The 16,575-nt window shown below is 43.2% G+C and overlaps 1 protein-coding gene across 1 annotated transcript in view; it reads right to left on the reverse strand.

Moving 5' to 3' along the window:
• The window catches only part of NETO2 (neuropilin and tolloid like 2), a gene marked incomplete at its 3' end in the record, with an annotated part of 56,665 nt that extends 45,584 nt beyond the window's left edge, over window positions 1-11,081 (reverse strand). Inside the window, exon 1 of the mRNA XM_012806799.2 lies at window positions 10,736-11,081. Coding sequence (XP_012662253.1) covers window positions 10,736-10,769 — 34 coding nt within the window. The remainder of the gene's footprint in view (window positions 1-10,735) is intronic.
• Window positions 11,082-16,575: the final 5,494 nt, after the last annotated feature.

The raw sequence follows: 16,575 nt of genomic DNA on the forward strand, positions 1-16,575 counted from the left end.
TGCGGGGGCTTTAGGTGAGGAAAATCAGAAACAGGGGTATTGTGGCTGGACCTTACAGGACTTCAGCCCAGGAGAGGGAGCAAGAAAGAGCTTATACAAAATAGGGATGCCTGAGTGCTAATACATGGCGGGTTTTAGAGAACTGAGCAGTAGGATGGCGTTGGTGAAGGTGAACAGTGTCCCACAGAGGTTAGAGGAGGACGCGCTCTGACGGTCAGGTCCTCAACGCCAGGCTACAGTTTGGACTTCCGGCTGCAACGGGAAACGCGTAGGGTTTTGGACTAGAACAGTGGTTCTCAACCTTCCTGATGCTGCAACCTTTTAATACAGTTCTTGTGGGTTGAGACCACAGGTTGAGAACTGCTAGACTAGAGCATGACATCATCACATCTGTGTTCCAGACCAATAAAGTTGATGGTTGTTTGGGGTCTAAACTTTTAGTGAAAAGAGAGAAAATCACAAGGAAGCAAAGACAAGTATTTCTTTGTAGAAGGTAAAACAGAGCAGCGGTAGTGGAAAGAGAAAAGACCACAGATTCATGACAGGCCTCAGACACAGCCAAGTCCAACTGGTGCCTGACCAGATGTCCAGGTGAGAGAGACAGAGGTGCTGCAGAGCTGCCAGTGGGAGTGACTGGGGGGGGGGTGGCAAGTGCTTAGCACCTACCACCCAAGCCACTGGGACAATGTCACCCACAGCCACTGGGACAATGTAAGTAGAGCTCGTGCCACTTAGCCCATGTCTTGGAATCTGACTGTGTGGCCTCTTCATCTCCACTCCGTCCTAGTGCCCTCTCAGTAACTTTCACTTCCCTTTCTGTGGTTGCTGAGAGACGTGAAAATCTCACGTTATGGGGTAACATTCCTTCCTTCAAACTTCATATTTTTAAACTTTCTCTGAGTTACAGAAATGGAATCTTAAGCTTTTTAAGCAGAAGAAAACCCAAGGTAATATGAGATATCTGATAGTGTGAGGACCCACCTCCCAAGGCACGTCCTTCAGATGGTTAGAACTTAGTGCTCCATCTACTTCTCACTCAAATCACAGGCAAAGCTACCTACTAGTTTTCATATTTACAATTTACAGGTTACTGAAACCAGGAGAGCAACAGTTCAACTACGACAAAAAAGATGAACCATGCCAGAAAAATTATAATATAAAATGACCAATAAAATCTGCCCACGTAAAATAACCCAGTAGCAAAATTTGCACAGAATCTACCAGGCACACCAGTCATGAAAGTAAAGTTGCAGGGCCCAGTAAGCCTATTATACTAACTTCAACTTTATTTAGAGGGCTGCTCACTATTTTTTTCCCCAAGTAATTAACAGCTATTCACAACTCAAACAAATGAGCTGTGCTACAGAATAGCAAAATGACAAGAAGGGGCAAGTTTCACAGCAATCAGAGTTAGAAGGATTTACTGATACCGTTTTTGGCGACATAGTTGTGACTCTTAATCACTCTCAATTCTGTATCACTATAAACACAGTTTTCCAAGTTGTATAACAGGATCTTTGTACATTTCTTCAGCTGTATGGTCAGGCTGAGATATTAAAACAAATCCCATCAGTGCCCAATGTTGGGTCACTTGTGCCCGAAGCACTTCTGTGGTGCTTGCTGTCTCTGGTTCCCCTCCCTGCTGCTGGTCCCTCTTCCTCTTACTAAAGGACTGGCAATTTCTCAAATCCAGAAACACTTTACACTCAGAATTCACTCAGATAATGTACTCAGGAAGGCACTAATTCTTCAAGGTAGAAATCCACACTAAAATAAAAATGCTAAGCTCCAAAAGAGTACACTTTGATTGTGTAGATTACCGCTTGTGATGATGACAGAAAAAGGTAGTTTTACGCTCTTGTTTCTGGGTCTGGGGTGAGTTAGGCCTTGTGATAACTGCAGATCTGACTTCAAACAGAGTCACGGAAATGATAGTCAGGGGCACTTCAAGGCGTCTGACACAAACCCTCCCTAAACCACTGTCCTTTAATCACAGCACCAAGAGGGTCATCTTCCAGTTTGAAGGCCTTACTGTAAAAAAATCGTGGTCACACTTAACAGTGGCAACTCTGGCAAATGAAATACATACTGGAAAGAACATAAAATTATAATTTATGGGTAATGTATTTAAAACCTATAAACCCCAAGAGAATTATTTGAAAATCATTACACCCTTTAAAGGAAGAAAGACTAAAATAAAAAATAAGTAAATAAGTGAAATCAATGAAACAGAGAAATAACATATTTCTGGATAGCAAAACAATGTTATTAAAGGTACTACTTATTTCCAATTAGATACACATTTAATAATGTCTAATCAAAATATAAAGGATTTTTTTTTTTTTTGCAATTTTTGGCTGGGGCTGGGTTTGAACCCTCCACCTCTGGCATTATGGGGCCAGTGCCCTACTCCTTTGAGCTATAGGTGCCGCCCAAAATATAAAGGATTTTTTTAGGACTAAAATATTTCTCATGCTTAACTAGAGACTTTTCCACTCAGGGAAAATTCAGAAATAACATACAATACATAAAGATAACGTATACATGGTCTGACGAGCCTGTGAACTTGCCACTGTGCACGCTCAGTGCACAGGCAGCACTGCACGAGCTGCTCAGTAGGTCCCTAACCTCAGTCCTGTGAATGTCTCCTAGCTGTGCTCATGCTGGCACCTGGCAGTCAACGTCCTAATGAGTGGTGTTATATATATACTGCTGTTGCATGGTTTTGTGTGCTGTTGTGAGACTGTCAAAACTTGAATTAGACCAATAAACAAACTTTCATAAATATCTTGTTAAACTTGGCAAGAGTGAAAGTGAAATCAGGGACATGGTAGTCCATGATCACGGGGATAATGCCATGAAGTACACAAATGGATTAAGCATTTTTTTCTGAGGGGAGAGAAATTGTCACTGAGGAAGAGAGGTCTGGGTGGCCAGTAATGAGCAGCATGATGAAAACATTGCAAAATGTATCACGTTGTGTCAGAATCATTAGCTGTCCAAGTAAACATTGACAGAGAAAGTTAGGAAAATCTCAACTGAAAATCTTAGCCAACAACGCATGGCTCTTGCATTACAATACTGTACCAGCTGCACAGTACTGTCTGGTGATGAAGTTTTTAGCTAGTGAATAAGTAACAGTATTGAAATACCCTCTCTATTCACCTGATCTGGCCATCAGTGATTTTTTTTCTTAACCCAAAGATAAAGGAAACATTGAAAGGAAGACATTTTGATGGCATTCAGGACATCAAAGGCAATGCAGTGACAGCTCTGATGGCCATTCCAGAGAGTCCCAAACTGCCTCTCAGGGTAGACTAGGTGCTGGTGTCGGGGTACAGCTCCCCAGGGGAGCAATTTGAAGGGGGGCCCTAGTGGTATACAGCAGTGAGGTCTGTAGCATTTTTGCTAGGATGAGTTCATGAAAGTAACTGTCAGACTTATACTTACTGTAAAGCTACAGTACTATAAAATGTAGCAAGGGTACAGGAAGAAACAGACGATCTGCTAGTCACATGCAGCACCCATGGTATGAGTCAGTTCTGGGGGTCAAATAGACATGGGCCTCATTCTCCAGGGAAGAAAATGCTCAAAAACACATATGTGCAAGAATTTGTTATAATATGCATGGTATGTGGAACCCTTGGTGAAAGAAAGGACAGATTTAATAAATGGTTCTGTGATAATGTTTTAATTATATGGGAAAAAAATTATATCCCTACTTGAAGCCAAACACAAAAACAAACATTAAATTGGGAAAAAAAGGTGAATTTCGTATTTACTTTTGGGGCAAGAAGATCTTCATTTGCTGAAGATAGAAATGGGGAAAAAGGACACCAACACGTGTCAAAATTCTCCCTCTCACACATACACACAGATTCAGCCTCACTAATGTAAAAAAAGATTTTAGTGTTGGAGAGGCCGTAGGAAACTGCCACGCTCACATACTGCATTAGATTATAAACTGGCATAATTTTTTGGAGGTTAATCTAGTAATATGTACTAAGGCTAAGGAATGTGGAAACTCTTCCCAGTAATTCTACTTCCAAGGATGGGGGATGAATCACTGAACAGTGGCACTTAAATTTCTGTGTGCGTCCTAATCACCTTCAGGGCTGAGTTGCAGACTCTGGTGCATATCTGAGATTCTGATCTGTAGGGCTGAGGTGGGTCTTGAGCACCTGCATTTTAACAAGTCCTCTGGTGAGGCAGAAGCTGCTGGACAGACCACACCTTGAAGACGCTGCAGCAGGAGAATGGTAGTTTTACCAAAAGAAACAAGCTGCCTCTTCCTTTTGTTGGTAGTAGGGACAAGTCTGGACCAATACGTGTAGGGCAGGGTAGGGGATAAGAAAAAGGAGTTGAGTTGGTTTTGGCAATGTTGAACTTTGAGCTGAATGCTCTACTACCTATTCTTATAACGCCTCTCCAAAGCTGCATCTGCCACAGCCTGGACCTCTTTGCTTCTGTCATGTTACACTGTCTAAAATGCACTTTGTCTAGGAACCCCTTCCAGATTAATTTTACTTGACAGCATCCAGACTTTTCACTTCTGGGACTATTTAACAACTTTTTATCTGCCTGGCTTTGTTGCTTACCCTGGATTTGCACACTCCTGTAATGTTAACATTAGGTTTGACATAAATAATAGAAAACCTAAACTAACAGTTTAAACAGGAGTCTATGCTAACAAACTGGAGATAAGCAGTCAAGGGTCAGAATGAAGGCCGTATCATTTACAGGGACCTAAGCTCCTTCTATTTCATACTCGGAGTTGTGTAACCTTCATTTCCAAGGTCACCTTATGGTCTAACATAAATGCTGGAGTGCCAGCCATTCTATCTTCTTCACAGCTACTACATCTGCAATCAAGACACGCTGTAGGTAGGTTGCCCCTCCTGAAAACACTTGCCCAGAGTCTATAATTATCCCCAAATAAAATGTTTAAACAGCACACACAACACTGCCCCTAAGTTGCATACATCATTTGCTGCTTACATCTGATTGCTAAATGTAAAGTCACATGCTCACATCTACAGAAAGCCTGTAAATACAGTCTTTATTTTGGGGTACTGGGTGCTCAGTTACAATCCAGAGAATCGTGGAAGAAAGATAAAATGGGTATTTGGAGATAACCGCAAATTTCCACCAAAGTCCCCTATAGTCTGTTGTGTACATAGCAGCCAGTGAAAATTTCAAAATATCAATTAAGTCTCATTAAAGTCTTCCATAAGGCTCGGCGCCTGTGGCTCAAGTGGCTAAGGCACCAGCCACGTACATCCAAGGTGGCAGGTTCGAATCCAGCCCAGGCCCACCAAACAACGACAGCTGCCACCAAAAAATAGCCGGGTGTTGTGGCGGGCGCCTGTGGTCCCAGCTACTCAGGAGGCTGAGGCAGGAGACTTGCTTCAGCCTAGGAGTTGGAGGTTGCTGTGAGTTGTGATGTCATAGTACTCTACCCAGCGGGACAGCTTGAGGCTCTGTCTCAAAAAAAAAAAAAGTCTTTCATAAAATCTTCCTGTTACATTTAGAATATACCCATACTCTTTACTCTGACTTCAGAGGTGCTGTGTGTCTGGCCCTGTTCCTCTCTGGCCTTCTCTCTGTGGCTACTCAGCTTTTACTCATGTTATGCTAATTCTCGACGTAGCTATGCCCTCTACCTAGAACAGTGATTTTCAATAGCATACCATGAGAGGATCTTAGGTGTGCTGTGAAAATTTTTAAAGATTAAACTATTTTTGAAAGAACTTCAAAGACATTAAGTATATTCTTTTCTTACTTTTTTTTTGATCAACATGATTTAAGTGTGCCCCGGAAGTTTAACTATAGGTGTTACAATCTCTTGGGTGCCTGATTCCCTCCTGCCACTCATGTGTCATGAGGTTCCCTGGTTTCTAAATTGGCACTACATTTTCTCCCTTATCTTGCTTAATTTGCATTATTACTTTTGTTACCTGGTATTTTTTTAAGATTGTTTACTATCTACCTCTTCTTAACAGAAAGAGGGCCTTGCTTCTGATTCACTGATGCATCTCCAGTACCTAGAAGATTGCCTGGCCTAGAGGAATATACAAAACGACTGAGCAGGACCCCAAGGACATCTTTTTCATAACCACAACATGTAATAGCCCTGCACTCACTGATCGACAAACACACATCTCGGGTTAACAGTAGCCACACACGATTATGACTCAGCTTCTTTTTTATTTTTTTGAGACAGTCTCACTTTGTTGCCCAGGACAGAGTGCCATGGTATCATCACAGCTCATTGCAGGCTTCATCTCCTGAGGTCAAACAAGCTTCCTACCTCAGTCTCTTGTGTAGCTGGGACTGCACGTGCCTGCTATCTTGTTTAAGTATTTAAAAATTTCTTTTTGCAGAGACGTGGTCTCACTAAGTTGTCCAGGCTGGTCTCAAACTTCTGACCTCAAGCAATACTCCTGTCTTGGCCTCCCAAAGTGCTGGGATTACAGGCCAGAGCCATCTCACCACGCCCCCCCCCCCAAGCTTAATTTTTTTTTTTCTTGCAGTTTTTGGCTGGGGCTGGGTTTAAACCCGCCACCTCCAGCATATGGGGCAAGTGTCCTACTCCTTTGAGCCACAGGCGCCACCCCCCAGCTTCTTTTTATTTGTGTATGAACCAGGGTGTGGGAAAAGAATTAAGTTTTTTTTTTCCTTCTTCTAATACCCTTCCACAACTCTTATTTTCTTTAAGCTGGCTGAGTTTACCTTTGTGAGTAATTAAATGGGTCTTTTTCTATTTTTTTAACGGGTCTTTTTCTAAGCCTTCCTTTTTGAAGCATGTAAGCCATAAATACAAGGCTTTTTAAAATCTAACACAAGATGCCAGAATGCAGCAACCACCCAACTGGTCTTCCTGCTCATTCTCTATAAGGGAAGCAGAATGAACTTCAAGTACAGTCCATGTATTACTCCACACAGCAGTAACTTGTTTTTGATAAACTCTGTTCCCAAGAACAAAAAAAGTATCCACATTTAATCAAACTCAATCTTAGTTTATTAGTTAAGAAGAAAATGGTGAACCTCACTCCAGCCTACGTATGCTAATCTCACTGCCAATCACTTTTATAAAAAAGAGCAACTCTCTTTCTTGCAGAATATGACAAACTCCTCCTGAGTTAAAGTTGATCTGAGATGACAGTTTTGTACTCTTGACTTTAATTACACAAGTCCTCCTTCGACATCCACAGCTGCCAGGTCCTATCTGAAAGAACCCTCAGCGTCTTCTGGTGCAGTGATTTCCAATGTGCGGTAATTGTCTGGGCATACTTAACCCAACACATTCTAACGTCATTTTGATTAGGAGGAATGGAACTTTCAGATTAGAATATTCCGTAATTTTGTAAGCAATACAACAAAAATGCAAAAAGTGTCCTTTTGGGGGGGGCACCCCGATATTTAAGGTGACTGACAGGGCCAGGCCTCCCCCCCAAGTCAGAGCAGCCCTGCTCTGTTCTGTTGTTTTTGTTTTGTTTTAAAGTTATTTTCTCATGAGGACTCCTCTGAAGAAGTTCTTTCTACTCTTAAGTTACATCACCTCTTAGGGGCCTCTTTTCCAGCTTCAAGGCCGTACAATTGGAATCTCAAGAGTCTTACTGATACATTTTTTAATACTGATAATTATTTTGTAGGACCATAAATAGAGAAATGATAGGAGACTATGAATGGGCAGTAACTCACAAGTAGAATGTGGATTGTTTTTTCAAAATTTTAGATATGAACTTTATTTTCTTTCATTTTCCATTTTTTCCAAAGGAAAAGTGGCTTTGATTTGAACTTTCTTTGTAATGCATGTGTTTTTCCTAAACAGCGAGTCTGGTTTCAAAAATTTAGATAAAGTGAATTACAGTTGAAGATTTATTATAGCAAAACCATTATTTAATAAGACTTTTAAATTAATAGTGGTAAAATAGTTTTCCCTCCCAAACCCTAGGAGAAAAAGCCAAAGAGTTTTCTACAGGCTGTGTTAAAAACTTCACTACTGAAAGAGATTTTCAGTATCATATTACTGAAACTGTTACTATAAAATTAGTTTACATTCTTTCATGACAGTTAAGAATAATGAACAGAATACTTGCACGATCATATTTTTGAAATATATTACCAAGAGATACCTGTGCTGTTACATCACATTTAACAACAGTTTACACAGCTTTAAACATTACAGAGTCAAAGAGGATTCTCCTGAAACAAATGTGCAGAGTGGATAAGAACAAATGATGCAGTATTTTTATTTTACTCTAATGTTTACTTAACCTTGACAGACGGTTAACTCAAATTTTGTAAGACATAGTGTAATAATCACAGGTAAGAGTTAACTATTCAGTTTCAACAACATACGAAAGGTTTAAAAAGCCTAATGAGGTAATCCTTTTGTCCTCATTGCTGCCTTAAAGTAAAACATAAAGCCTCAATAGTGTATCAAAGAACTAACATTACTTCCTACTTAAAATTTCACACTCCTTATGGGTCCATTTATTTTAATATAAAGTGACCGTAACATTCCAAAGAAAGGTTTGGTAGGCAATACCTATAATTACATAAATGTTAAATAGCTGCTTCAGACAAGAACCTCTTTGATGCTGAAGCAATTCATTTTATAGGCTACTTAATATTTCTTTCATACCTGGGACACATAATTAATAGTAGCACTGGGAAAGGCCAATTTTTTAAAAAGATGACTTTTGAAAATTAATATATTAATTTTAACATAAGTTATACATGATTTGGTTAAAAAATCCAGTGATACAAATGTGTGTGCAGTAAAACAAAAATCACTTTTTTGTCTCCCAGATTCACTTATTAGAATCAACTTTTAAAAATTTCTTGAATCTTTATAGATCAATTCTCACCATTAATTAGCACACACCACAGGAGACTTAAAAATGGCTTTCTTTCTTTCTCCTAAGCCTACATTTATTTATCTTGAACTTTAAAAATACTACAGCATGGAAAAGTAGTGTAGGCTGGGTAACGTTTAAAAACAAAACAAAACACAAAACCGGACGCTGTATGGTGTTCATCACAGCCCTGCCATTCCCAGGCAGAATCCTGAGCTGTGCACCTGCAAGCTTCCGCGCGGTGGCCGGAGGGGGCAGTGTGCACCACAGCAGAGGCTCAGGCAGGAGAGCCGCAAATCCCTTCACCGTTGCAGGACCATCTACTGAGACTGCCCGATCCGGCCCAGTTTTGCCAAGTTCTGCAGGTAAAGCGTGTAACAGACCTGCGTGATTCCTCGCGGGAGGGGGGGAGCTGCTCTCAGGGGCCGCTGCTAACCCCACCGTGAGCACAATCAGAAAACATCACATCCTATGCACGAGATTTGTCAAAAGAGCAAAACAAAAGGCTTAACTTCCAAAGAAGGTTTATATAAATTAGGATTTACATATATGAAAACTATATGATTAACCTCCGAGTTTAGTTGTAATTTAAGAATCACTATGTATTTTACGGATTGAATGAAATATTCCAGCTAGAAAATCCTAGATTACCTTAGTACCAGTTGTACATGTAAGTAGAGTAGATTGTAGAAATTAAAGTGCTGAAATATCAGTTATGAATTTAGGAATATTTAGAATAATTTGTTCCATTAAAATTAAAAGCAAAATTACACCAAACTTTCTAATAAATCTGAAAAAAGTGTTAATAATGGAGTCAGAAAAACACCAAAATCTGTACTGTCCAAGTATTAACGTACAGTAACAAGCTTCACACGACTCTCAACGCGATGTCTTACCTCTCCCCTAAATATAAAAAAATCTTATGCTGCAGCAAATATATAGATAATTCAATTGTCAATTTAAATCAGCAGGAGAAAAAGGTAAGTCTTCTATTGAGTGGTGGTGCTGTTTTCCCTCTAGAATTGAAGATAGGATTTATTCCGGTCTGGTTTCAGACGCAACTTTGCTATCTCAATCTCAATTACCCACGCATAAAAATTTTTATCGAAAATAACACTTCCTGGGAAATGGAAAGCGGCTAGAGCGCGTTTTAATTTCTAGTACGACAAATTACATTCAGCCCCAGCGGCAGGGTATTCCGAGACCTACGGAGGGAGCGGGAGCGCGGTTCCCGGGAGCGTCTGGGCAACACCCGGGGCACGGCCCGCGGCGGCCGCTCTCCTTCTCCGGGCCGGGACCGCGGCCCCGCGCCGCCCCCGGAGCCCGCAGTGGTGCCGCAGCCTCGGCGGCCGCAGCAGGTGGGACCCAGCCGGCCGGGCAGGCCCCGTTCCGTGGCCGGCCACAGCGAAGTGTGGGCGCCGCGTAGATTTTCTAAACCGGCCCCGCGACGTCTCGGTTAGAGCGTTTACGGTCTGCGTGGAATTACTTTTTGCCATTAGGCTCCGGGCAAGCTCGGCCTTCGCTTCACGGGCAGGAAGCGCACAACTTTGCAAAGCGAGGCGCGGAATTCCGAGAAGAGGCGCGAGGGCGCAGCGGGGCCTCCCCGCCGCCGCCTCCCGGCTCGACTCCCCTCCCGGACAATCCCCCGCGAGAGCCGGCCGAACGTACGGAGCCGGAGGAGGTGCGCGGGGGAGCGAGAGGATTCGGGCCGGGCGCGGGCGCCAGAGCCCCGCGGTCCGCTCGGAGCTGCCGCGAGCCGGGCTAGACAAAGGCGCGTCGGCGCCCGGCGCGGGGAAGGGACGCGGAGGCGCGGAGGGCGGCGAGCCGGCCTCGGCCCGTAGGGGGCGCCGTCCGCGGCCCCGACCGCTTACCTTTGAGGGCCGAGCACAGCCGCTCCAGGGCCATGTTCCCGAGCGGCCCGGCGCTTCGCGAGGGCTGGGGTGGCAGCGGCGGAGGCGCGTGGCTCACGGCCCGGCGCGGCAGCGGCCCCGCTCCGTACCCATCGCCCGTCACCAGGCTGCCTCCCCGCGGGGAAGGGCTCAGGTCCTGCGGCCCGCCATGCCCGAGCCCCCCGGCGGGCTCCCGCTTGGCCTGAGCCCCCCGACGGGCGCCGCCTCCTGCGCCGCCGCGCGCAGTCCCATCCACCGCCTGGGAGCCGAGGAGCGCTGGCGTGCGGCCCCGGACAGGTGGACGGCTCTACCCGCGGCCGCGGCGCGGGATCCGCTGAAGTGGCGGGCGCGGGGCGCCCAGGCTCATTTAAGCAGGGAGCGCGAGCGCCGCGTGCCGGCCGCGCCGTGTGCGCATGTGCGCGCCCTCGCCCCGCCCCGCCCTCGTGCCCCTCGCGCCCCTCCCCGCCAATGGCCTCGCGAGCCCGCCACGGCCTCGCGCCCCGGACGGCGGCCGCTGGGGCAGGGTCGACCCGTGGGTTCGGGCTTGGGGAGGTGGGCCCGGGGTTGAGGGGAACTGTGTCCAGTCCCCGCCGCCGCAGGGCGCCCGCCGTGAGCGGGGTGAGCCCTACCCGATGCCCAGTCCCAGCTCGGCAGTCCTCGCCCACCTGCTCTCTCTCCGTCGCCTTCACAGACGGAGAGGGGCACGGAGCCCCTCGTTCCCTGGGGCCTCAGTTCAAGGTCAAAAGTATGCCCAGCTCAGCCTCACTTGACCTCAGGCGGGGAGGGGGCGGACCTGAGTGGAGAGCCCGAGGCTTCCGCTGCCCTCCCGCCGGCGAGGGAGCCTGACCCGCAGGGCCAGGCACAGAGCAGGCCCTGCACTCCGCGACCCTTAGTGCTCAGGTTCACTCTCGTGAGGTAGTAGGCGTTTTAAGAGGAGGGGTAAATGGAGACCAGGGAGGTTAATTCATTCGCTTAGACCCACACAGGCGGAGCCAGGGTTGACCGGGAATCTGCTCCTGGAGACTGCCTCGTACTCACTAAGCTGATGGGTAGCTTAATTCCACTGATAAAAATCGCCAAATTCATTAACAAGTGAGTAGTTTGTGGTATTAACGATCTTGTTTTATTTTCTCAATAGTAGTTACTATGTTCTGAAATTACTTTGCTCATTTATGTGTTAATGCACCCCATTAAACATTTACCCCATTAAATATATATAACTTTCACCCCATTAAAATATAAGTTACTGCAGGGGGCGACTACAATGGTATTTTTCACTCAACACGTAAATGTTTGTCTTGCCAATTATGGCCAAGGACGATGTTAGGCAACTGTGATCGTTTTTGCCTGTATCCCTCCAAGAAAGGCAAAAATATGAAAGTAATTGACAAGATCAACAAATGAAAAATGTATTTGTCATCAGTTAATATCAAGGTGTTTAGCCCTTTGTTACGGGGCGGGGGGGGTATAAAAAAAGAGATATAAGTTTGAGTTCCTAGAAGCAATCACAGTTAAATTAAGATTGTGCACAGGAACCAACTAGTAAGTAAAACAATAAAGAAACTACTGACTAGGACAGTACGAGGACTATTAGGTCTTAATCACAGACAAGGGTGGACAAAAAGAATTGGGAGGAAGGGGTCCTGTCAGCTTTTGGAAAATAAATAGGTTCTTGATAAATAATTGTTGACTGAAGGAAAAATCAGCGTGTGTGATGTCATCAGAGAATGAAGGAGCGGATGCAGAGTGTAAAGGCTTTATTTACCTGGCAGGTGGAGAATGCGTCAGGCGCAGGGGAGCCTCTGATCAAATGTGGAGCAAGGGTTGGTTTTGGTATTAAAAATAAGGTTAAACATGATGGGCTTTGATTATGCAGATGCTTGCCCGAATGCTAGGCCCAGGAATCTGCTCTTGATTCAGGAGGCGAGAGAAGTAGTTTTTAATGGTGGAGTAATGAAGTTCTGGGAAGATTAGTGTGGCGGATGAGTTGAGGATATAATAAAAGAGGAGAGATTAGCACAATCATGGTAATCCAAAAGGATTAGTAGCTCTCACTGATAGCTACTAATATGTTGGCCTGGGAATAGATTCCAGTTGGGAATGTTCATTTTGTGGCTTCTGGTCAAGTCACCTATGTTTTAGATGCGCTGGTGTAATTGTCTATAGTAGGTTTTTCCAGGAATGTAGGAAAGCACAGATCATAGCTGAGACGACTGTGTGATCTCATGTTAGCTAAGTCAAAAGGAGAGCAGTTTGCATCTCTGTCATCTGGAGAGTTATGTATTTGAATTATTATTTTCCTGGAAGACCACCTGGTAGCACCCAGTCTGTTTCCAGATCAGCTGCCAGTTTCTGCGTGATTGAGGATTCTGCTTTTATTGCATTTGGCCCAGTCTTCCAGCCATAGTCTCTTGAACGCCTCATCAGATTATTCCTATATTTGATTTTTCTCTGACCAAGTCTCATGTTGCCCTTGAATTGTGTTACATGGTATTGATTTATTAGAATGAATCATTTTTTAAAATGAAATATTTTATCAATGTTTATATACTTAACATTTTTGTTGTCTCTCTGTTTTGCTATGGTTTGGTAGTGCTAACATTTTATTAAATGATAGCCTAGGAATAGTTATTGTTTAGAGATTGTTATTTGCTCAATGTTTGTGTGCCCTTAAAGTTTATATGTTGAAGCTCTTACCTGCCCTGTGGCTGTATTTGGAGATGAGATCCTCTAAGGAAGTCATTAAGGTCACGTGAGGTCGTAAGAATGGGGCCCTGATAGAATTAGTGTCCTTACAAGAGTAGAGCCTGAAGAGCTTGTTCTCTCTCTTCGTAAATAGGTACCAAGGAAAGGCCGTAGCAAGCAGGTTGCGTCTACAAGCTAGGAAGAGAGCCCTCATCAGAAACTGAATTGGCCAGTCTTACAGTCTCCAGAACTATGAGAAAAGATATCTGTTGTTCTGTTGTTTAAGCCACCAAGCCTGGTGTTTTGTTGTGGCAGCCCAAGTCAGGTAATACAGAGATATAACTAAGATAGAAGAATTTAGAAATAACCAAACTGTTTTGTACAGAAAATCTATCTGTAGTAAAACATAGGTCTCAAACAGCTTTAACATAGACAGATATGGCTATAATAATGGTTAAACTTAGTGAAAAAAAAATCAGATTCTCAGTTTATTTTATAAACAATAAAGACTTCCTTGTTTATTACACAACTGTAGGATGTTTTTAGGGAAGGAAGAGGAAAATTATAATTTTTTAATGCACTGTATTAGTCTGCTTAGGGTGCTGAGACAGAATACTATTGACTGGGTGGCTTAAACAGAAATTTAATTTCTCACATTTAAGAGGTTGGTTGGTCTTTGATGAGGCTTCTTTCCTGGCTTGCAGACTACCACTTTCTCACTGCATTTGGTGTGGACTCCTGGTGTCTCTTCCTCTTCTGACATAAGGACAACATTTCTGTTGGGTTAGGGTCTGACCCTTATGACCTCATGTAACCTCACTTTAATCTCATTAAAGGCCCTGTCTACAAATACAGTCCCATGGAGAGTTGGGATTTCAACACATGAATTGGTGGGGGGACACAATTCAGTCCGTAAAATGCATGGACCAAAATTATTCCTGTGGGAATGATACTGAAAGCAAGGGGCCTCCAAGGAGTCGAAATAGTTCTTTTAATAACACTGTCTCCTAAACTTCTGAACTTCTGATTAGGGTAGGATTTTAAGAAATACTTCCTTAGCTGGGCATGGTGGCTCATGCCTATAACCCTAGCGTGCTAGGAGATTGCTTGTCAGGAGACTGAGGTTGCAGGAAACTGTGATGATGGCACTGCACTCTACCCAGGGTGACAGAGCAGGACTCTGCCTCAAAAAAAAAAAAAAAAATAGAAAGTATTGCTCCTCTAGTAATACCTTTGGGAATAATAAAAGCAAAAGTGAAAAAATAAATTTTAAAAAATTGCCTCCTGGGCAGCACCTGTGGCTCAGTGTGTAGGGCATTGGCCCCATATACCGAGGGTGGCGGGTTCAAAACTGGCCCAGGCCAAACTGCAACAAAAAGAAATAGCCAGGCATTGTGGCAGGCCCCTGTATTCCCAGCTAATGGGGAGGCTGAGGCAAGAGAATCAAGAGCTGGAGGTTGCTGTGAACTGTGATGTCACAGCACTCTCTGAGGGCGACAAACTGAGACTCTGTCTCTAAAAAAAAAAAAAAATTGCCTCCTAGTACTAAAGTATTTCAGCTTTACCAGGAAAATTGCAAACTGTTAAAAAATTTCTGGTCGTCAGTTACTTTGATTTGATAGTGAAACACTAAGAAAGGTCCTAATTAGTCATCTGCTGTGTAATGACGCTGTGGTCAGAGATGGACTGCGGAGGGTCCCAGGAGACCACAGAGGTCCCATGAGATTCTAATACCACATATTTGCTGTGTATTTTCTATGCTTAGATAGCCTCAGATGCACACATGTGTACCACGTGCTGGAGCTGCCTGCAGTTTTCTGCACAGTAACGTGCTGTCCAGGTTGGCAGCCCCAGAGCCAAGGCCAACAGAGCGTATCCTGATCATGAAGGGATGGCCTGCAGTGTATTTCTTAAAGTTGCCAACAAAATGGGATCTTTTTCTTAAAAGCCAAATCTCATTTGAAAGGGGATGTGTTTACTTTATGCGTAAACGTACTTACTACAAATGCTAGTTTATTGGTGCAATATGAAACCATAGTTTTAAAGTGCAAAATTCTTACTATGGTTAATTGGAAATGTTTGCTAGATATAAAAATTTTTTACAAGTTCATCTTATGGGCTAATGGACTGTGACTATCTATGTTGGTTGATGTGCGTGTGATTGGAATGCATATATACAACTATATATCAGTATTATCCAATTCTCATATTTGTATGAAAGGTAAATCAAAATTATTGCAGTATTAATAACAAATCTCAAACTATTTTTGTGCATAAACTGTGTCATCTAAGATTTGTAATGAAACTCCTGGTTCTAGACATAATCTATAAAAAGATCTTTGGAGAAGTTTACAAAGAATTTTAAATTGTGAAATATAATACATAGTCAGAAAAGTACTTAAAAGTACAGGAAATACTTAAAATATGTGTAGGAAGTTTAGTTGTAAATACTGCCCCCCATTAAGAAGTAAAACGTCCCCGGTACTGGAGCTGTCTGAGTGCCTCTGCCTGGTCATGACCTCTCAGTTCCCGGAACTGTTCTGGCTTCTATCATATCCTAGCATTTCTCTGTAGTTTTCTTCCTATAGGTGCGTCCTTAGACAATATCGTTTAATTTTTCCTATTTCTGAACTTTATATGTGTGAATAGAATGATGCTGAATTTATGCTTCTGTGTTTTGCTTTTTGGCTTTATGAGAGTAATCTGTGTTTTTGTGTGCGACTGTGAATGTCATGACTTTTATAAGTATTTATAACTGTATGTTTTGGTATGTTATTTAATTATGTAATAACCATTAGATGGATGTTTAGGCAGTTTATAGCTTTGGGCCATTATGGACATAGTTGCTGTGAACATTTTTATACCTATATCCTGGTGTGTATTTATAATATGCACACCGTCAGTCTAATAGGTAAAACTATAAGCAGCCATTGCCTGTACTTTTTTAAAACTTAGTTTCACTGAAAGTACGTAAGACTTCTGTCTGCTGCACATCCAAACAAATGTGTGGTTATCGCCAGTCATTAACACTGCAGTCTTTTTGCCCATTTTTTTTATTTGGGCTTTCTTTTTAAGTCATTTTGTAGAATTCCTATATTTTGGATACAATCATTTATACATATTGAAAGTCTTCCATT

The sequence above is a fragment of the Otolemur garnettii genome, unplaced genomic scaffold (genome assembly GCF_000181295.1).
Source record: "Otolemur garnettii isolate 467f Iridium unplaced genomic scaffold, OtoGar3 scaffold00058, whole genome shotgun sequence".
NCBI lineage: Eukaryota > Metazoa > Chordata > Mammalia > Primates > Galagidae > Otolemur > Otolemur garnettii.